We start from the raw sequence: 22,161 nt of genomic DNA, 5'->3' as shown, positions 1-22,161 counted from the left end.
AATGATTTGTTTTCATTTTAGACTTATTTATATATGCCGTCTTGTCTGATTTGGCTCTGTAAATTTTGGCATGGCCTTTGTCTATCCAGTGAAGCTCTTTCCTTTTTAAACTTAGTGAAATTCTAATCTGAGCATGTATGCGCTTTAGGTAGTTTAGTAAGGAAGTAGTTGTCTTAGTTTTGTTTTTTTGTATTTTCAAATGTTTATCTCTTTTTTTTTTTTTCTTTTCCACAGCATACACACATCCCTAGGCTAATACCTGTCATAACAAGCAACTGTACCTCCAAGTCTGTTGCAGTTAGAAGGTAAATTTTAAAACCGTTTCCTTTTTATTTTTAAATTGTTTAAAAAAACAAAACAAATTTCAAGTTTTCCTCAGTGAGAGAAAATTTGTTTGGAATGTTAATATTATTTAAGATTGCTGTAATAAATGTCTTTGGATGAAAGATTTATGATCTAAATAGTCAGAAAAGTAAATTTGGAGAATCTATTGTGTGTGGGATAGGGAGAGAAGGGAAGAGGAGGTGGGGGAGAGAGGGAGTGTGGTCTCTGACGTTCCTTCTTAGAACAGTACTAGTCCCATCAAGAGCCCCACTTAATTACCTCCCAAATGCCACATCTCCAAATACCATCATGTTGGGGATGAGGACCTCAACATAAGAAATTTGGGGTAACACAATTCAGTCCATAGCATTTAACACTTCTGGCCTCTGGTGCTAAATGTGAGTAGCAACCTACAATCACTATGATAATAGAGATACCACCTCCTTTGTCAGCTTCTGAGCAACACACCCAGATTGCTGTTCTTATAGTTAGTCAGAGTGAGTGTCAGTCAGAACCATGTGTCTTAGTGCTGAAAGAAGAGGAACCATCTGACCCAGTCCCTCTGCCTTCAGGAAGGTAAAGAGAATCAAAGAGAGCAGTATAACTAAGGCAGTGTGCTTTTCTGTTTGAACCTGTACCTGGCTTTGTAGAATTTGTAAGAAATGGATTGTACAGTCTCCCTGCCTGAAATTTATAATTTAGTTGGGGGATTAAAAACAATAATGCAAAGCAATGTGAGAGTGAGTTACAGCATATGTATTATGGATTTATCAATTCAGAGAAACCAATAATTAAAACCAGCTGATATATTCCCAAGAAGCTTCATAGAGGGTTGAAAAGTGAAGCTATTTGAAAAGAGATCAGTTCTCACCTGATGTGTTTAATTAGCATGTTTAAATAATGCCAACATTATAGACTTCTGTGTATGATAATCTAAAAAGTTGAAAATAAAATCTAAAATACTTTGTTCTAACACATTTATGGTAAGAATTAGCACTAACGATGGCTGTTTTCCCTAAGAGATAAATAAATATAGACATATGCACACACACATTACAAAAAAGGGGGACAAAAAAAGTCAGACCTGGAAACGATAACAGGGGAAAGGGTAGAAATAGAATAAACATGGCCTAGGTTGGAGCAGGAGTAGGGAGAGTGACAGTGAGGAAATGATGTGGGCATAAGCCAGGGTCTTCCCTTGGAGAAAGTTCGCTTTACAGACCCCACACTCTCCACTGTTACCAGCCCAAGGACTGAGTTAAATAGCTCCCTTGTGTGCTTCTAGAGCTTCTTGTGCTCCCGGCCTGCGGTAACTCTTTTTTGACTGTCTTGCTCACTGGATGTGTCTTGGTTACCACTGTATCTCTAGCATCTACCATAAAGGTTTATTAAAGATTTATTGAGGTTCGAATTGGGAGGATAATGGAAAAAGTTTGGTCATTAGAAAAAGATTACCTTTTGATTTGTTTTCTTGGAGGTTTCCTAAGACTATTAAGATTTACCCCTTCAAAGCTGAATATCCTGGATGTCACCCAAAGTGGTGATATAACCCAAAGGAGATGAGACTGGAATTGTTTTAGTGCACAAATCAGGCCAAGAAAGATCACAAGAAAGGATGTTGAAAGATTAAAGAGAGGAAAATAGCTGAGTAGTAGCTAGAAAAAGTATATTTCAAGCATTACTTAGGACCATCCTAGCAGGAAAATTTGACATTGTTTTTCAGATTTTTTTCTTTTGCTTTTTTTCTGCAAGGCATTCTGTGACTTAATGCAAAGACCAATTGCCTGAGTCTGTAATGTACGTTGATCTTTTTGTGCATGTTTACATCCTGTATTAATGGATTATTTGTGGTAAAGAGAATGATGTGCCCTTTTAATAATGTTGCCATGAAGCTCAAGTTTCTGATTTGGAGGGAACTTTTGTATCCTGTTCCTATATATCTCTCTGTGATTTTTCTTTTTGACCGCTATAAATGCTTAATTTTTTCAATTGCTTTGGTTTTCAGTCAATTCTAATTCCATCTTTATATTCTGTTTTTTAATCATAAAAATTAAAAGAAATTTACCAATTATAAAAGGTAGTATTGGGTCACTTAAGAAAAAAAGATTTTATTTTTACTAACATACAAATTACTAAGTTACACATATTTTTCTTTATAATTTCAGGCGCTGTTTTGAATTTTTAGATTTACTTTTACAAGAATGGCAAACACATTCACTGGAACGGTGAGCATCTGATTTGCCATTTTCTCCTCTGAATTGAATCTTGAGATTTAATGCTTCAGCAAGTAGTCCAGTTCACTTTCTGTCAGAAATGAAGGAATCTAAGCATTTGTTCACATGATTGCTTTTGTTATTTCTACTGATGTGAGGCATGTAATATTGGTAGAAGTCTTTAGTGAATTTTATTGATTGATGCGTTAGTGTGACTAGAGATGTGGGCAAGTGTGCACTGTGACAACTTCAAAGCCAGTATTAACTCTTCGTTTACCCAAATTCTGCGGCTTGAGCTTGACAGTCCTGTTGGTTCCGTGAGGTAAATGTTTAAAGCTGTTCTTAGTAGGCAGAATGTAGCTCTTAGGTCCTTAAAGGAATTTCAGTCGTTTGAAAGTTTCCTTTTTTGATCCTTTTGTATCAGGAAGTCAACAGTTTTTTCTTTAGTCAGGTTGGTGTATGGTAAGTTTCACATCATCATAAAAAGTAGGATAATGACAGAATTCTTGAAGAAGCATGGCTCTTAATTTTGAGATTCTTCCCCCCCCAACCCCCATTTTTAGTTTCTGTCAATCTTAGGTGCTTGTTATTCTTTCTAAATTTAAGAGAACTAGATGATGATATTGTGCCATCCATTTTTTAATGGTATATTATATAGGTTGTGAAGAACTTAACAACATGTCAAACATTTTATTAGAGTGGAATTTTATAAATTAAGTACTCCTGGGAGCCCCATTCTATATTGCATTAGTCAGAGGTGAAGCAAAGACAAACCTCCCACAGGTAAAATTTCACCTGAAAATAATTTTAGTCTAGACTATAGTCACACAGATTTTCAATATTCTTGTTCTTTAATATCTCGAATATTATACTTTCTTCATTTGGTGGTACTTTTGGAGTTTAGAGGTAGAAAGTGGAAAGGGGGATTTAATGTGGGGACAAGTAAGGCAGAAGAACACTAAAAACAGGTGTTGCCTCATGTATTCATTCTCCTCTTAGCTCAGTGTCTGCCACTTAGCAGGTACTTATTAAATATTTATTGAATGAATGAAGGAATGAAGCAAAGACTTTGAATGGGCTGGTAAAATCAGTAACTAGTTTTTGTTCTGTGAAACTATTCATTCCTGTCCTTTCCCTTTTTTAAAAACTTTGTTAAATGTTTAATGAGACTGTTTAATGATTTCTTCTCAGGGTAGAACATAACTAAAGAAAATAGCTATTTATAAAATGGTTATATAATTTTATAAAATTGTTAATGATACATAGTGGAACTTGAAAAAACATTCTGTTAATTATAGAAACATGATGCAGATAGAGAGCTCTTTAGTATTAAGATTATTATCTCATTAAAATTTCCATAGAAACTAGTTCTGACTGGAAAAATAGGGCTTTGTTTTTTTGGCTCACGAAAGATTGAGCTAAATAAGTAACACCTGAAAAAAATCAGCCATAAGTTAAAAACACACCACCAGAGAGTAAGGTTATCAGGGCAGTTAGGTGGGGGTGGGTACTTAGAATTAGTGGATCTGCAAAGAGTGTCTGATTTTCTAAACTGCATGTTAGTTGACTCATATGGCATAAAGGCTCTAAGTTCCACATTGCCATTTTGAAGTTATTTCTCATACTTGTTTCCATCCCCATAAAACATGTTAGTGACTGTTAACTGCTTTCTTTTCCAAATATTTAGACACATATCAGTATTAGCCGAAACAATAAAGAAGGGAATACATGACGCCGATTCTGAAGCAAGGATAGAAGCCAGAAAGTAAGTGTTTATTTGTACACCACTTTTCTATTCACTACTTTTATTTTTCAGATGCATTATTTAGATTGCCTTATTAAAAACACATTAAGTTACATGAACATTTTTCATTAATCAGGACTTTTATATATGACCCCAAAAGGCCATTTCAAAATATTTCTGTAGTTTTTTGTTTAGGAGGTTGTTCAGTGCCCAGGCCTGAAAGCGATTGTATTATTTTAATTTAAATAGGACTGAGGTAGACAACAGAATGGTCATTTTTACATTTATGAGACATTTTTATTCCTTGAATTAGAAAAGCAGTGTGTGCATACTCTGTATTCTCTTATTCATTAAGCCCTATTAAAGGCCAAGCCATAATCCAAGTGGACTTCTTTTTTATTGTGAATAATAATAACCATCATGGGGCTCCTTTCCCTGTAATCACATCTTTGCAAGCATCAGGTGGTTGATGGGAAGTGTGAAGCACCGTGAGGGTAAGTGGAGTGAGCTGATGCTCAGGATTATCACAGTGGTTACTTGCTATGGCTATCTCACATTTGAGGTGGTTTTGCCATTAGTGGTTCCACTCCAGTCATGTGGCTATGGCCCCATGCAGTCAGTACCTCCCTAGGAATTATTTTGTTGTCATGATAGGTCAGTAAATACCAGAAGTTTCATGTTAAGACTTTCTCTCTGGCAGTGCATAGATAAGTACTGCCAGTTTTGCACCTGCGATGGGTTTTTTCTGTGCTTTTGTACTTGACCAACTCTTCTCTTTGACACAGGTTAAAATCCGTTCACTAGCCTGGAATATGGTAGTTTTACTCAGCGGTATTAATATATCTTGATCCAAGTACTTGCTGCTCTTTGCTCTGTTTTCTGAGTTTTTTGGAGGACCTCACTATGACACTGAAGGGCTTACCACAATCTTATCTTGGGTAGTGCCTACCAAAATAAGGAACCTAATTAATAGTTGCTAAAAATTATTAGGAATGGATTTGTTAATGATCTACTTAGGCCGTTTTTATCCTTAGATTGTTTTCTCTCCCTTCCCCAATTTTTTCTAGTTCTTTAGTCATAATGCAATACAGATTTCAAGTAGCTCTGAACATCTTTCCATTTTCTTTTGTACATATTATCTAAGGCAGTTTTAAATGCTTCAAGTTGATGAGTGTCAAATTGCATTGATAAACACTACCGTTAATGAGTCCCACTCCCATGCTTTAAGTATAGTTCTGAATGTTTTAACTCATCTTCCCTAAGGCTCTCCAGTCTTCTTGAAAGTTAGGCCCTCTAATTTCCAGCTGTAAATGAGGCTGAGATTTAGAGAAGTTATGTAACTTGCCCAGTGTCAGTAAGCCATGAAGTTGTGAGGTCAGGATTCATCCCAGTCCTCCTTTATTCAGTCTCTTCCGTATACCATGTTGCTACTAGGAGCAGGTAAACTGAGGATTCTAGTCCTTGAAATTGTTACATGGTGTACTCCAGAGCTCAGTGAACTACCTGTTACGATTCACTGACTATAACAGGAATTGGTGTGTTTTCCCCGAGGTGCTACTGGGGTTTCCACAGTCACTTCAGCAGAGAAGCAGAGCACTTATACCACACCCTGGAGTCCTCCTACCAGAAGGCCTTGCAGTCCCACTTGAAGAACTCGGACAGCATCGTGTCTTTGCCGCAATCTGATCGCTCCTCTTCTAGCTCTCAGGAGAGTCTAAAGTAAGGAATTCATTAGTGTGAAATTTTATATTTAAAAATTGGCTGCATGAGAATGTAAATTCTAGCTGTGTTTTTTTACATATATGTGCCTATTATAATTCCCCCTTACTTCAGGTGGGTTCTGGTACTAGGTAAGATACTGTGGGAATGGTAAGAAATAGGTAGCCTTGGTGTCTTCCATAAGCAGTTTTTAGTTAAATTTATATGGTAGTCCAATAATACAGTTTTCTAGTGATGTAAATGAATTATTTAGTGTCTTCTAAGAACCTGTATGTATTAACTTGCAGATAAGTTTGGAGAGAGGGTATTCAAAACTTGGAACTTAATATTATTGTCTTTACTCTGTGTTTCCAAGGTGTCTCTAGTTAAGACTTCTCTCAGTGTGTTTGGAAGATCATCGAAAATACGATGTTAAAGCTTTTTCTGAAATTGGGGGTTTATAAGTTTATGGCCCAAATTACCTGAGAAATTCTGAAAACTCTGAAATAATTCTTCATTATCATAACTTCCAGTTATCGATTGTTTGTATTAATGCAGATAAAATGCACATTTAATAATAGGTGTATACTTTTATTTTCAGTCGGCCACTCTCCGCCAAAAGAAGTTCTACTGGAAGTACCACCTCTAGAGGTAAGACTGACAGTGTGGAGGTTGTGGTCCCCAAGAAGCCTCTGTTAATTACCTCAAGAATTGCTTAACTGTTCTCACTGATCATAACTAGGCTCTGACCTATTGCCTCTCACCTGCCTGCACCGGCTGGCTTTTGATTGGCTTGCTTGGTGCTCCCAGCCTTCTTCTGCTTGCATCAAGCAAGGTGGACAAGAGGACACAGGCACCAGCTTGGGCAATGGAATCAGCCAATCACCATCCCTTTCATCCTCTCTCCCCCCCCCCCCCCTTCTTTTCTTCCCCACTCCGCTAGCTCATGTGCTCCTGGCACAGACTCCTGGCATGAGGCCAGTGCCCGGACTGGACCATTGTGAGTGAGGCTGGGGGGTAGAGAGGATGGATGATTAAGGAGTAGAGGCCTAGAGAGAGGTGCAGAGATATGAAAGCCGAGATGGAGGACAGTTTTCTAAACATTTTCTCAGGCACCTGACAAAAAAAGAAAAAAAAAATAGTAGGCCGTGTTGCTCCCAGAGGCTGCTCAGTGCTGGAAGCCAGTGAGCGACCTGCCCTCAGCATCCTCTCAGGTTTACTGAGTGTGCTGCTCTGCTCTGAGCGCTGACTGTTCCCAGCAGAGCTCCACTTTCCCAGGGACCGTTAACTGTAAGGAAGACATTCATTATCAGGATGACTTAAGCAGGCAGAAATTGAGCTTTGTGACCTTTTCTTGCACACCTCCCTCCAGCACATGTTTACTGCCACAAATAATGCAGCTCCTTCACTCTGATCACTTGATAAGAGAGAGAGTAAAGACAACTTGTGATGCTCTGAGCAGCAGCTGCAGCTTGGTAGCTGTTAGAGGTGTGAAAGTGGAATGTTTCCTGAAGGCGGGGGCAGGGGTTGCATCTAGGCAGCAGTGCATGCTTCTGCCACATCATGAGCAAACCGGCCAGATGTAAACAATTTTTCATTGTTTCACCTCTCATATTAACCAGAAATATGGTCCATTTCTTTGGGGTTTTTGGTCTTTGATTCACAAGAAGACAGATGTAATAGGTGTGTATAGTTTTTTAATTCCCTCAACATAGCCTGGACTCTTTGTCTTCAGACCATGAGAAACTTTGTTATAAAGAACAAAATGTGTTTTAACAATGTACGTTTAAAAGTCTAGTGTAGTCCTTATTAACGTGTCCTCCTTTCCCACTAAAGGGTCTACGGTTAGCACCAAATCCGCGTCGACGACTGGTTCCCTCCAGCGGTCCCGAAGTGACATCGATGTGAATGCCGCAGCCAGTGCCAAGTCCAAAGTCTCCGCAGCCTCAGGCACTGCGCCGTTCAGCTCCGCAGCGGCCCTGCCTCCAGGGTCATACGCTTCCTTAGGTAACCAGGCCCCCACCACCTTTCCCCCAGGGTCTGCTATTTGAAGTGATCCTTTCCTCTGCTCACATTGATTTATTTAACTGAGTATAAAAAAACTGTATTTGAGGAAATGCTCACTGTAGCAGGGCTGATGTTTAAGTATCAGTAACTCTGCACTTGCTTTGTCGAGTGTCCCCCTTTTTGGAGCAGCATCCTTTTGGTGCTCGCATAGTGCGTGGCACTGAGCATGTCCTTCCCTCAGCTCCGCTTCCTGTTCATGGCAGCCCAGCCAGCACCCGTGCCCCCTCCCTTCTCGCCAAAGCTGGGTTGTCTTGACACTGGTGGGAGCAGAGACAGTAGGGTTGTAGTGAGTTCACCAAAGATAGTCTTTGTACCTACATATTTTCTAATTTGAGAATATAACTGGAGTAGGCGAGATGTGGCAGGAGGGGGAGAGGGATGACAACAGAAGAATGTGGTGGACTTACTAACCAACAAAGCCATATTGTTCAAAAGAGTGTTGTCCTCCCATGTGTCTCCTTGTGAGGAGCATGTGCTTACTCTTAATGATAGCCTGGAAGATTTAAAAGGTTTTTTTCAAAAGGATTAATATCTGACAGTTGATAGGTTGCTTTCTTAGTTTCTGGGCAGACACCTAACACCTGCTTTATGTAAGGCTGATAGCTTATTTCATTTTATTGTTAGAGCAAAATCATCCAAAGCCTAAATCTGGAGACTTAGCTGTATCAGTTTTATTTTAGATTTTATGGAACATGAAACATTGAGACCATATTACTTAGATGGTTTATGAATTAATTCCAAAATCAATTCTAAAACTAATGTTCTAAAAATGTTTTGCACACTGAAGTGTAGTTAGAGACTAGCAAGAGAGGATAACTAGGCCCGCTGATCATTAGCTTGGTGACCTTGAGCAGGCCATGGAACTTTTGAGTCTGTCTTCTCTACCCACAAATTAGTGGTAGTAATAGCCACCTAAGTCCGATATATGGTAGGGATAAGAGAATTATATAGAAGGGAAAGAAACTGTGATTATGATAGAAACATTAATTCGAAACATTATTAAATTATTCTGGAATGTTTGTTAAATCAGTTTTGTTTTTTCTGTGGACATAACACAGACATGGATACATTCAGATTGGGAAGAAATCCAACAGGAACTGTCGTTTTCTACCATTTAACTGTTGTAACATTGCATTGGAGTTTTTATGATAATTACGTTGATATGTGACCACTGAGTGAGAGGGAAGTCAGAACTCTTCTTTGCTATGGCGAAGTAGTTCTGTTATTTTTAGTTCAGTTTTTTAAATTGCTTACCTGTGTTTCAATACATTTAACCCACCTTGAGTATTTGTAAATAGTATTTGTTTCATTGCTAGAAAACTTGAGTAAAAACCAGCATTTAGAGTGTTCAGCAGCTTGTTTTCTGTGAGTATGTGGAGTATTTTAAAGTTGCCATGTAGACTTCCCTCAGTGCTAGAAAACGCACCCAGGTCTTTTCGTCTTGTGATATAGAACTGTCCTTTTAGAATCACTGATGATAAATTTTCAGCCCAGTATTACCTCTTCAAATAATAAGACTGGAGTTTTCCCACTTTTCTTACCTTTTCCTCGCCACTCAACCTTTAACTTTCCTTGTGTCCAAAACAACAGAAAACAAACAAAAACACCCTGAAATATAACATCCTATTGAGAAGTTGTTGCAGTTACTGCTTAGGTGAATGCACTATATCTGTGGAAGTGTAGAATTAAAGCTGACGATCCTTTTCCAAACTTCTAGAGTCCAGACACATGAGGGAAGATGTGGAGTCCGTAGGCCTTGACTCAGGTACCACGCTGTACAGCTTTGCTGCCGACATGTAGTTGGGATAGGCATTGCTAGAGCTAGCTTCTCTGAATGTCTTACCTTCCTCTGCCCTTTGAGTGACTCGTTAGTAGTTTATAGTTCTGTGTCTCCCCTGCTCCCACCCTCCCTTCTGCTGGTACTTCATTTCAAGAAAAAGGAACTCTTTTAAAGGATGAGGGTTATCTAAAAGAAAAAAATCACTATCAGCTGAGACTCTGTCCTGGGTTGACCTTTTTTGTGTCTTCTTCCAAAGAAAAGAGCACATGATGCTAGGCTGATTTCAAGATGAAGCACTTTTACTTGCTTCAGACTGCTTTGCTGTTGAACTTGTTTCCTTTTTAATTTTATTTTAAATTGTACTTTTGCCTTTTAAGTAGCTAATAACATTCTGCTTTTTAAGTTTTTTAATGTTACTAACTGTTCCCTGTTATCCCTTCCCTTGTTTTTTAATTTGCTTAAAGACGGTACTGCCACTAAAGCAGAGGGTAAGCGGTTTGTTCCTGTGATAGAGGTGTGTCTCCCTTCCCCCGGTCCTCCGTCCTCCCCGAGCTGCCTCCTGCCCGCTCTCTCCCTGAGGTCCCCTGCATGAGACTCTGCACGCTCTTCCCTCCACTCTCCATTCTGTTCCCACTGGGTTTTTGCCTTACCTCTACCTGAGTTCTCCCTCCTTTCTTGTTCCGTTGTTGTTCTTGTGAGTTTTGGCACTTAAGTACATTGTATGTACAGATTTTCAACTCTGAACCCATGCTGGGGAGGAGCATTGCCGTGACATTGTGTGCCACTGTCCTCCTGGCTGCCTGTCAGTTTATTACTCCTAAAGCACCACCTTAACTTTTATTTCCTTCTCTTTACTTTTGTGCTTTTGTGGGCCTCTTGGGAGTTGCTTTCCTGTTTTGAAAATAAATTTCAGTGTCCATTATTAAGGTTAAAGCCTTTTTTTTTAAATCAGGTAATTTATATAAATTTCAAAATTCATTTATCACCTCTAAAGATATTACCGAGTTACACAATACCATTTTTGTATCATCGGCGTACACCCCATTCATTTATTTGCTCTCATTATTTCACTCAATTGTGTATTAAATGCCTTCTCTGTGCTCTGTGCTGTGTTCTCTACTACACACAAGGATATAGCATGGTGAGAAAAATGGATACATCCAGATCCACTGGGTTTTGATTTTATGCCATTCTCAAGGTCTTCCCTTTGTTGCGTTGCCTTTGAATTTTAGACATAGATATTCCATTCTGTACAGGTCTTTGATAATCACATGCTAGACAAGATCATCCCTTTGCAAAGTCTCTGGATGGAAGGCACAATAAATTATGTTTCACATAATTGGACTTTAGTTACCTTGTCTACTTAAGGTAGTGACTTAGATCCACCAACCCTCAGAAGAATGATTTAACAATTAGGAACTGCTAGTTTACTTCCCTGTATTATTTAGCCACTGTGAAAGACTAGCCTGCAAAATGAACTGGGTTTTATCTTGATGTTTGTAGTTCACAGTGCTTTTAATCTGTATACTACTCCTAAGGAACTCATAAAGGAAAATTAGGAATTTTGTTTTTTTAAGATGAGTATAGTCCCAAGATCAGTGTTCTTCAAAATTATCATAAAAGTTATCTAGATGCTTGCTAAAAGAACGGAGGCCGGCGTCCTTACCCTGAACATTCTGATTAAGTTTGGAAGGAGCAGGGAAATGTGAATTTTCAACGAGCCCCACCAGCGAGTCTCGGGGTTATCAGGGTTAGAGAAATTTGTGAAATGAAAAGCTTCCAGAAATGAAAAGATGGACAAGAAACTTGTGTCATGACAAGGACCTCATTTGTGATAGTGGAGGACTGAAGCCAGTTGTGATTTTCATTTTTTAGCTGTTACAAGTAATTTTACATTTCTTCTTCCAGAGGGAAACTAAGTATTTCTTCAGCCTGGATGGAAGGGAATATAGAGGGTGGACTACAGTAATGTATGTAGATAACATGGAAAGTGAGGTCCGTATGTGGGAAACTGTATTTATTTTTTTCCCTAATGCCCTGATTTCATATGTCTACATAACAGGATTATAATTGGCCTGTTATTTAGGCAGGACTAGGAATTTTAAACTTTTTTTCTTTGTAAGTTTTCTTTTTTACCAGGCCAGAGCAAGATCAGAAGTCTGCTTACATTATTATCGTGCAAGAGACTTTGAACAAGGAGTTTGTTTCTGGTTCTCCTTCTGGTAGGGCAATGGGAGAATGATATGTGGGTCCTTAATTGTATAGCATTCAGAGTCGGCAGAAGAGAACCTTCTTGAGGGGAGCCTGGTGAGCTTTGGTCTCTGTGTCCCAGGGCTGTGCAGGCTGTTGCCGAACTGACCACTCAGAGCCTTGAGCGATAATGAGAGAGAGAAGAGAGACAGCCCTGGGAGACTTGTAAACTCAAGCAAGGCTAGGCTGCCATTTGTTTTCCATAGCAATGAAACTTGGCAGTTATGCTTAGAAAAGCCGCAGGTGGTTATTAGAAAAAGGCAGCTGTAAAGATCACTCACTGAGTGTCTTGTCCTGAGTTGCCTGTCTGAATTTTTAGAATCATGGGCCTTTAAAAAATTTGTTAATAAGTCTGTTAAATATTTTACCGTTTAGCTCCTAAGACAAGAAGAGATAGGTACTAACATTATTAGGCAAAGAGATGATTTTGAATCAGTACTTTGATGCTCTAAATTTGAAATGCAGACAATACATTTGAATTCTGGGAACTTCATTATAATAGTAATTGAGAAAAAATACATATTCTTTGGGAGTTATTTATCGTACACATCAAGTTGCCTTTCTAATATTTATGACTAATCAAAAAATTTTTTTGTGAGGAATCAAGAACTCAGCTTTGGGCAGAAGTTTATTTCCAGATTATCTTTGAGTGTGTCATTTTTGGGATTTGGAAGAAGGAAACATTTATGTCTATTATGCTGCTCAAGAGAAAGTTTATGACTAGATGTTGAAGTTGTATGACAAGTGAATGTACTCTCATCTAATCCTTTTTTTTTTTTTTAACTACTATGTTTAGGAAGTGTGGTGTTCAAAATTTTTTTCCAAAATAAAGTGAAGGGTTACAATACTTGAAGGTACCTGTGGTTACTGATGATTTACTGATAATTTCAAGGAATAGGTAATCATGTGTTATTAAGTGTAGTCAAAGAGGATGCTTAACTATTAGTGATTTAATGATTACACAAAAACTGTGTAGCCTTTTCCACTCTTCAGGAAAAGGAACTTAGATGTTAGTTCAGTTTTACTGGGAAATAAAGCACTTGGTATTGCTATGTATTTGTTTAAGAACTCTGAATTTTAAGTGATTTCATTTTTATACAATGAAAAGTACGCATGTCTATGTAGAAATAAAAGAATGTTAAGCTTCTTTTACTTTTATCTTTAAAACATATGAGGAAAGTTATTCTTTTGGGGGGAGTACTTGTAGGGAGCCAAATTTACAACTGACCACTTCCTAAATTTTGATTCTGTCAAAAATGCTATGTGTGAGGTTGGTTTAATCGTGCCCCCAAGCAATAAGTCATAAAACAGATGTGTATGCCAAAATATGCCAGTGTGATTAGAGTTGAGATTTACCTAAGAAACATTTAGTTTTTATAATCTCTTAAATTTAGAAATGGCTGAAATTTTGAAACATATAGGGGACAAAAAAACCCCAGTGATGTGAGGCTATCTAGGTTTTAATTGTCTTAGGCTAAACAGAATATGGGGAAACCATTCTTATAAATGAAACTAGGTGCACAGTATTAATTTCCTATTTTGAGGGCTTTTCTAAGAGAATGGCAATGTGATTGAAAGTAATTCTTCATCAGAGCTATTAAAAAGCCATGAGATATAGATATTCTTATTTTTATTTCATGAAAGTCAATGACTACACCCCTCTTAAAATTTTTTGTTTTCCTCTAGGTAAGTTGTTTGTTGATGTGCTTGTCCCTCCCTGCAGAATTATTTTTTTCTGGTGCACAATTCTCTAATATCTCATTTCTACTTCTCTTACTTATGACTGTTTTTTTCTTTCACATCTACTTCTGTCTGTCATAACACAATATGAATATGAATATGTCATTAACAAGTCATAATGAACTGAAGTATGTTATTACTATACATTGCATTTATTGAGACTTTGTTTTTCATAAAGACCACAGAGTATTTTATATCATCTCTTTAAAACATATATGGACAATTACAGTAATAACACCAACTTAATAGAATGAAAATACAAACAAAACCTGTTTCTATAAAAGAAACACATATTTGAGTACAACATAATAGAGGCCCTTTAAACTCTTCCCCCAAAATGATTTTAAGGGTGCTTCAAGGGCTTAGTTACTAATGTGAGTCCCTGGAGCAGGCAGGAAACAAACAAGCCCTTGAACTCATCCCAGGTGAGACTTGAAAATTAAGAGTTGGTATTAAGCCAGTTTTGTTAAGGTGTTGTATATATCCATGAAAAAGTGGACTAGGAAAACAAGCTCTTTATCTTCAAATTGTCTCTCTCTTGACTTTGTCCTGGGCAGAGGAAGAAACAGTCTTCTCTAATGTGTAACTAAGCTGTCATGTCATGCAAGTTGTAGTTTTCATCTTCCTTGTCTGTGGTTTCTGGGAAATCCCAAGCTGATAAAGTGGTCTGCATTTGTAGCCCTCAAGGGTACCTGACAAAAATGAACATGGAAGCCACTCTCAAATCGCGTTCTTCAAGATTCCCACAGATTTAAAATATGCCAAATAGGAGTTTACAGTCCAGAATTACATCTATAATTAGTTAGTGGCAGAGAAAAACATTATCCTTTATGACTTTTATGGATCTTTAATATATTATAAAATAACTATATTTAAAAGTTTAAAAGAAACAAGTAACTTCCATTTTTAGCAATATGCAGAATTTAGTGATGTGAATGTTTTTCCTGGTTGTGAACAAATCACTGATCTGGTATAAAAACAGTAAACCCACACTTCTTTAAAGCTGAGCAAAAGCAGGAAACCCCAGTAGGTGAGGGCCAAATCTGGCTTATACCCTGAGGCCTTTGACTGACCCCTGGAGACTCTCGGCATTTGATTTGCTCTGATGAGTGATGAGGACATAGAGGACAGGAAGAAACCCAGAACCCACCCAAGACCTACATCATCACTGATGAACAAGAATTTAACTCTGCTAAACTGAAGAGGATGAGAGGGAATTTTGCCCATCTTAACCTTGATACTGGGTAGAATGGGAAGTATTCTCTCCTGATAATTTGCAACCATTTGTTGGGCCTTCAGAATGTGTACACTGCTTTCATAGTCCAAGAAACCCAAATAGATAAATTATTTTAAAATGGTTGTAGATTACTTATGTAACACAGGACACTAGCAGAAGCAAACATAGATCCTCTTTGGAAGAATTTAACTTCAATCTAGATCTTAAAAAATTCCTATAAAATTCTAAGACAGTACATTTGACCCTCGGACAATGCTGGGGCTAGGGGCACCAACCCTCTATGCAGTCAAAAATCCATATATAACTTTTGACTCCCCCAAAACTTAACTAGAGCTGGTATCCACGACTCAACCAACTGTGATTTGAAAACAGTATTTTCAGTCTGTGGTTGGTTATCTCCGAATGTGAAGGGCTAGCTGTACTAATACTATACTGTTGACCTGAAGTCTTAGCAATAACATAAACAGTTGACTAACTCGTATTTTGTAGGTTACATGTATCACATACTATATGCTTAGAATAAAGTAAGCTAGAGAAAAATAAATGTTAAGAAAATAATAAGAGAAATTACATTTACTGTATTTATTGAGGAAAAAAATCTACGTATAAGTAGACCCACTCAGGTCAAACCTGTGTTAAGGGTCAACTGTAATCATTTTGTTGTCTTAATATTTAAAGAAGTAGGAGGAAGAGACTATGAAGAATGACCAAGCTGATTTTGAAAAATAAAAACGAATCTTCCAGAAATAAAAATATAATAAATTATTAAAATTAAAAACTCAATGAGTAAATTGAGCAGCAGAATCAAAGTAGCTGAAGAACGAACTTAGGAATTTAAGAGGAAAAATTGTTCAGAGTATAGTGCAGGATAGAGTTGGAATATATGGTACAGATGTTAAACATATCTATTTGTAATTTAAGAAGTTAGAATAGGACAGAGATAATATTTTAAGAGGTAATCTTTGGGATTTCTTCAGAACCGATGAAAGACGTAAACTACAGATTGAAAAAACCTGGTAAATCCTAAGCAAGACAAAAAGAAATCCACAGTTAAACATATTATAGTGAAATTGCAGAAAGATGTAAAAGACTTTTTAAAAAAGATGTTAGAAGCAGCCAGAGGTGAAAAGAGACTACCCACAAAGGAATCTCAGAGTTTAAATACAAATAAAATGGGGGAAATCTGGATAAGATTGGTGACCATATATCAACGTTTATATCCTGCGTCTAATTTTGTACAATGGTTTTGTGAGATGTTACCATTTGAGAGAACTGGGTAAAGTGTACACAGGTATTATATCTTAAAATTACGTCTGAGTCTACAGTTATCTCAGGATAAAGAGTTTAAAAACAGGTGGCCTTAAAATTATTCCATCTTTTTAAACGTATTAAGATTTAATAGAAGTTTTTTGAATATTATTTTAATCTTTAAGACTTATCTCAAAGATTATCTTAAAGCATATCTAAAATTTGAAGACAAAAGAAGGAAATGAAGGAAACGAAGAATTGTAAAAGGAAAATGTAAAATCAAGACAAAAGGCATGTATGGATTAACCTTAACGAGCCAGTCTCCTTATGATAGAAATTTGAGTTGTTTCCAGAGTTTTGCTATTACAGGCAGTGCTTCCATAACTTATAAATACCATTTTGCATTGGTGCAAGTATATTGGTAGGATAAATTACTCAAAGTGGAATTGTTGGCTTAAAAAATTCATGCATTTGTAATTATAATCACCAAATAGCCCTCTGTAAGGGCTATCCTAATTTTTCACTCCTACCAGCAATCAATGAAGAATGCTTGTTTTCCTGCATACCAGAATATTAGCAAATTCTTAGATTTTTGCCAGTCTGATAGTTGACAAATGGCATTCTTAATGTTGTTTTAATTTATGAGTGAAACTGAAGCCTCTTTCGTACATTTAAGAGCCATTTCTGTTTTTTGATTACTTTCTATTCCTAGCCTTTGCCCATTCTTTATTGGGTGTGGCAGTGGTTTGTTGGAGCTGGCCCTTTGCAATATGAGTTGTAAGTCATTTTCCCCAATTCTCAGTTTCTTGAATTTGCCATAGTGTGTGTTTTTGTTTTTTTGCCATGTGACAGTTTTTAAAAAAAAGTTTAGTGACATTTGTCGATCTTTTAATAGGTTTTAATTTTAAGTCATAATTAGAATGGACTTTTTCCACCAGAAGTTAGAAAGGAAGTCTCCCATGTTTTCTTTTAGAACTTTTATGGTTTCTTATTTCACATTTTAATCTTAGGTCCCTTTGCTGTTTTTCTTGGTATAACGTGTGAAGTATGGATCCAGGTAATTTTTCTAAAGCAAAACATTAGCAAATGAGATGCAGTAATGTAGTTTTTAAAAAATCAATGCATTACACCGAACCACATATCAGTCCTTCTAGAACGAAGCAGAAACAGTGTTTAGAAGGAAATTCATAGTCTTAAGTTTATATTGGAAGAGAAACTGAATTAGGAGTTTGTTTATAGTGTGATAGGAAAAGAACAGAATAAACCCAAAGACAAGTAGGAATAATAAAGATAAAAGTTAATGAGATATGAATTAAACATTCATTAGAGAGAATTAAGAAATATAAATTTTTTTGAAAATACTAATAGGCAAACTTTGGAAATGTCAATTGAAAGAAAAGGTACAAAAAATTATTAACATTAATAAAGTACGCATAAGTGTGGGTTAGTAGAGCTTTAAAGGGTACTAGGAGAAAACGATGACAACTTTATATTAACAGTTTTAAAACAATTTGTATAAACTTCTAGAAAAAATAAAACTGTTTAAGAAGAAACAGAAAATATGTGTAGTTATGACTACTCATCAGATAATTTAAGTCAGTACTTAAAATTCTATCCCCGCCCCAAAGTAATTCATTAATTAAAACAGAAAAGATATCCCCCAAATCCCTTCCATGCTCACTTGGCTATACATATAAGTTGTGTGAAGCATTGGACAATTCTAGCCTTACACAAAATCAGAGAATAGAATGAGGCAATACTTCCCTCACTGATTTATGTAGCTGGTGTAACTTTGGTGCTAGAATCAGATAAGGGACAGTGTAGAAATTCTATGTATGTGTGCGTGTGCATCATGACCGTAGATGTTTGGCTGAGGTGTTAAAAGCTTATTGATTTTAGCTCAGCACATTTAGGAAAAGGATCCTCTTATCTGAGAAGATACAGATAAAGCATTAAAAAATTCAGCAAACATTTTTGCTAGAAATTCTTAGCAGTTGGAAAGAGAAGTAAGTTTTCTTAACCTGTTGAAATATCAAACTTTTTGTGAAATTCCAGAATTATATTTTTTTAAAATGTGGTGCAAGGCAACAAAAACCACCTTCATGCTTTACTTTAGCATTGTACTATGAGTCCAAGACATCAGGGTAAAGGCAGAGAAATGAAAGGGCATAGTTTGAAGGGGAAAAAAAACCTTTAGTCTTATTTGTAGATGATATTTTATTTAATAGCCCCTGTCAATCTACATGTAAGTTAATAGAATTTATAAAAGTTAAGCAAGGTTCCTAGAGTTAAGATCAAAATGTAGAGATTAATTACATTATTATTCATCAACAATTTAAAAAATAAAATTTAATAAACTATATTGTGTGTAATAAAAATAAGGCACGTTTAAGTCTGTAAAAATTGAGACTTGGAAAAAATGTAAAGCTTTATTGAAAGACATTGAAGAAAGTGAAATGAAGAAAACATTAATGAGGGGAAAGATCATTATCATAAAGTTGTCTTTTTTTCCCCTAAATTAACCCCAAATTCCACATAATACCAGTTAGAATTTCAACAGGTCTTATTGGATCTTCACATGCGTGTGGAGGAGAGCAAAGCACCTTAGGAAAACATGGATTAATTTATCCTTTCAACTAGCAAGATTTTTTTTAAAAAGCTTATCACAGCATTGTGATGTTAAATAGGTGGGGGCATGTGGACTATCAGAACAGACTAGACAGCTGAGAAACTGTGTATGAGATGACTACTCATTAAATAATTTAAGTCAGTACTTAAACTCCATCCCCCTTCCACTGAAAAGTAACTAACTGATTGAAACAGTGCTTACATATGCTGTAAGTACTTGGTAAATGATGAAGATGGCTTTGTAGATAAATAAGAAAGGGGTTAAGTAAATTGATTTGGACATTGTTTAGTCATATGGAAAAAACAAACATCTCTCCTTTATCTCCTATGGAAAAGTCAATTTCATAGGTGACCTCACACACAAAAAATTGTTGAGCAAAACAGTTTGGGGAAAATATATAACCTATGATATAATTGAAGACATTTAAAATGTAAAAAATACCATCTATTTCTTGGTTATGTAACTACTTATGCTATTAAAATATTAAGAAATATAAAAGAGTGATGAACACTGGGTTTAGGATTATGTTATCACATGTTGGGTGAAGGTAGAGAACACAGGGATGTTATCAAAGATTTTTAGTTCACTTAAAAGTCTTTTTATGACCTAAATATTGTATAATAAATTTTAAACTAGACACTAAATTCAATAATTTTTCATGTTCATGTTGCCTGGGTGACTGCCTTGATTTAGCTCATTGACTTCCTTAGGAAAGTAAAATGTCCTCACTTATAGGTCAGCTGCCAGGCCGGCAAGCACAGGTATCCAAATCAGGAGTGTGATCTTGGACAAATTAATTAATCACCGTTTTTCTGTTTCCTCCTTTGTAAAATAGGAATAATTACTTATCTGTTGTTGTGAAGATTCTGAGTTCACACATAATACACTCTTAGTGTAATACACCTGCCCCTTGATTTACGCAGTAATTTTTAATGGGAGTTTTTTTATACGTGGTAAACATTCCTTTGTTTACATGGACTTTTTTACACGGTTTCCATTTATGCTGTCTCATTTTGTGCAGTTATTTCTTTTTCATTTCCATTATTGGTGATTACTCTTTCTTAAAAACAATAGCTTAACTCAGCAACGTACAAAGAACCGATACTAACACACAATTATTAATCTTTCTGTTCATTTGATGGCAAGTAAAAAAAGCACAGGTGACTACTTATGTTTTTCGGGATTGGTTTTACAAATGTTTTGCTGTAGAAGCTGAAAATTATATGAAGGAAACATGTCTTCCATTTAAAATGGTTTTACTTTTAGATAATACACCTAGGTATCCACACAGTTTAGAACATCCAAATATAAGAAATTGTATGTTTGCCACCAAATACAACTTCCTTGATCCAACCTTTAGATCAGGCATTATTTCCACCTTTAAGATTAATTACATTAAACAAAACTTTAATGATTTTTAAAATAAACTTGAAGATAATGAATCACAGTTACAGAAGCCTGGAATAAATATACAGTTTTAAGTTGTAACAAGAATATTGCTTTAGCTTTTGAGTGATATAAAGCCATCAACTTTAAATGCATGCTGGAAAGCAATATGGCCAGCAGGGGTTGTACCAGGGAATATGATTTCAACAACTGAAGAGAAATTAACTTATTACTATTTTATTAAATAATTTATTATTAATTTATTATATACATTTCAAGAAGAAGGCTCTTATAATTTGAATGTAGATGATGTTAACATATTATAGTCAATCATGAATTAACTGATAATGAATTAATTCACTTACTATCTGAAGCCCAGGGGCAGTGACCTTGAACCAGTTTCTTTCAATGCAGAAAATATTTAGGAAGCTCTTCAATTGGCTGCAAAACTGGAAACTACAATTCTAGATATTGACCCAAACATTTAATGAGCCTTAAAATTTCAAACAGATTTAAAATTTTTTTCCAGTAAATATTGAAGAATTATGAAAACGTAGTAAAAGATGGAATTGGAAAAAGGTCATCCAAAAACATAAACATAAAATAATGAAACCAAAGGAGTACTTCCAAATACTGGAGTGATGAAGATAGTGACTCTCTGCCAAATAAAAAAAAAGAGAGAGAAGATTGATTAGATTACAGTATGGACACAGTGAATAAAATTTATTTTGGTTTTTCTGAATTTTCATTAGCATTTTTTGTGAAAATATGTGAAACATTTTTATAACTTATCCTGGCTTACCTATTTATTTATTTATTTATCTATCTATCTATCTATTTATTTATTTATTTATATGCCAGTGGACTCTTTATATGGTTTTCTTCTGTGTAAAAAAAAAAAATGCGTGAAATGGATGAATAATCCACGTAAATCGAGGGATGGGTGTGTATGTGATATAGCTCTTAATTTTAGTGTAGATCTTATAATTTGTGTCTTTCCTTAAACTGCTATTAAAAGTCATTAATTCTTTTTATTTTTAATTTTTTTAATGTAGTTCTTTATTGCCCCTTACCTCTCATTCTTGAACCTTTTTCTAGTTTAAGATTTACTTTTCTGTATTACTTTTCTGCAGGCTTCCTCAGATGATGAGGTAGAAGTGATCTTTGAACAGTATCAGATGCCAGTGGGGGGTTCAGATTGGTTTGTTTTCCTTAGATGCTATTCTGATTGAATTATGGCAGGGGAGGCATTTTGGTACCCCTTTGAAACCACAGAAACCCTGAATTTAAAAGTTTAATCCCTAATCATATTAGTCTGATCATCAATAATTTTGGATTTCTGAATTTATTTTTACTTTTATGGTTTCATGGTTTAATAATTGGAGTTAACAGATTCCTTAGAGTGGCAGATTCTTTTCATAAATACCTACAGCATTGCATTTTTTTTTTTTTTGCATTGCTTTTAGGTCATCATTTCTCTAGGTACTCCTAATATTTATTCTTTTTATCTTTTATCAGCCTAGAAATTTACTGGCATACATGGCTTTAAAATAGAAGTTTAATGTTACCTATCAAAGCACATTTACTCCTCAGGGTACTGTAGCTTTTGTTGATTCCTGAGTATTGTGCATTTACTCTCTTTATAAAGTTATTTTTCTTAAGGTGACAGCTAATGTTTTCATTTCTGTTTCTGGAAAGTTGACAGCTTTGTAAACAATAAAAAATAGAGAATTTAACCTGAAAAAAAATTGTGTGGAAAACAAATCCTCAAAAGGATATCACCTCCTCATCTGAAAATATATGCTAAAATGATTGAAACATAAGCATCTGATAAGTTCATGAGTC

At 35.8% G+C, this 22,161-nt stretch overlaps 1 protein-coding gene across 31 annotated transcripts in view; it reads left to right on the top strand.

The window, feature by feature from the left end:
* The window catches only part of CLASP1 (cytoplasmic linker associated protein 1), a 239,473-nt gene that overhangs the window by 125,720 nt on the left and 91,592 nt on the right, over positions 1–22,161 (top strand). For 17 of the 31 annotated variants that reach the window (XM_036236828.1, XM_036236818.1, XM_036236824.1 and 14 more), the window contains 7 exons: positions 235–305; positions 2,490–2,549; positions 4,225–4,302; positions 5,833–6,000; positions 6,581–6,630; positions 7,816–7,986; positions 9,764–9,811. In XM_036236828.1, coding sequence (XP_036092721.1) covers positions 235–305; positions 2,490–2,549; positions 4,225–4,302; positions 5,833–6,000; positions 6,581–6,630; positions 7,816–7,986; positions 9,764–9,811 — 646 coding nt within the window. Of the gene's footprint in view, positions 1–234; positions 306–2,489; positions 2,550–4,224; positions 4,303–5,832; positions 6,001–6,580; positions 6,631–7,815; positions 7,987–9,763; positions 9,812–10,290; positions 10,315–22,161 lie in introns of all 31 variants that reach the window. The other 14 variants (XM_036236829.1, XM_036236822.1, XM_036236826.1 and 11 more) reach the window with 2 other exon arrangements.

Source organism: Rousettus aegyptiacus, unplaced genomic scaffold (genome assembly GCF_014176215.1).
Source record: "Rousettus aegyptiacus isolate mRouAeg1 unplaced genomic scaffold, mRouAeg1.p scaffold_m13_p_2, whole genome shotgun sequence".
Taxonomy (NCBI): Eukaryota; Metazoa; Chordata; class Mammalia; order Chiroptera; family Pteropodidae; genus Rousettus; species Rousettus aegyptiacus.
Note: the sequence above shows the minus strand (reverse complement) of the source record. Positions and strands in the feature narration are given on the sequence as shown.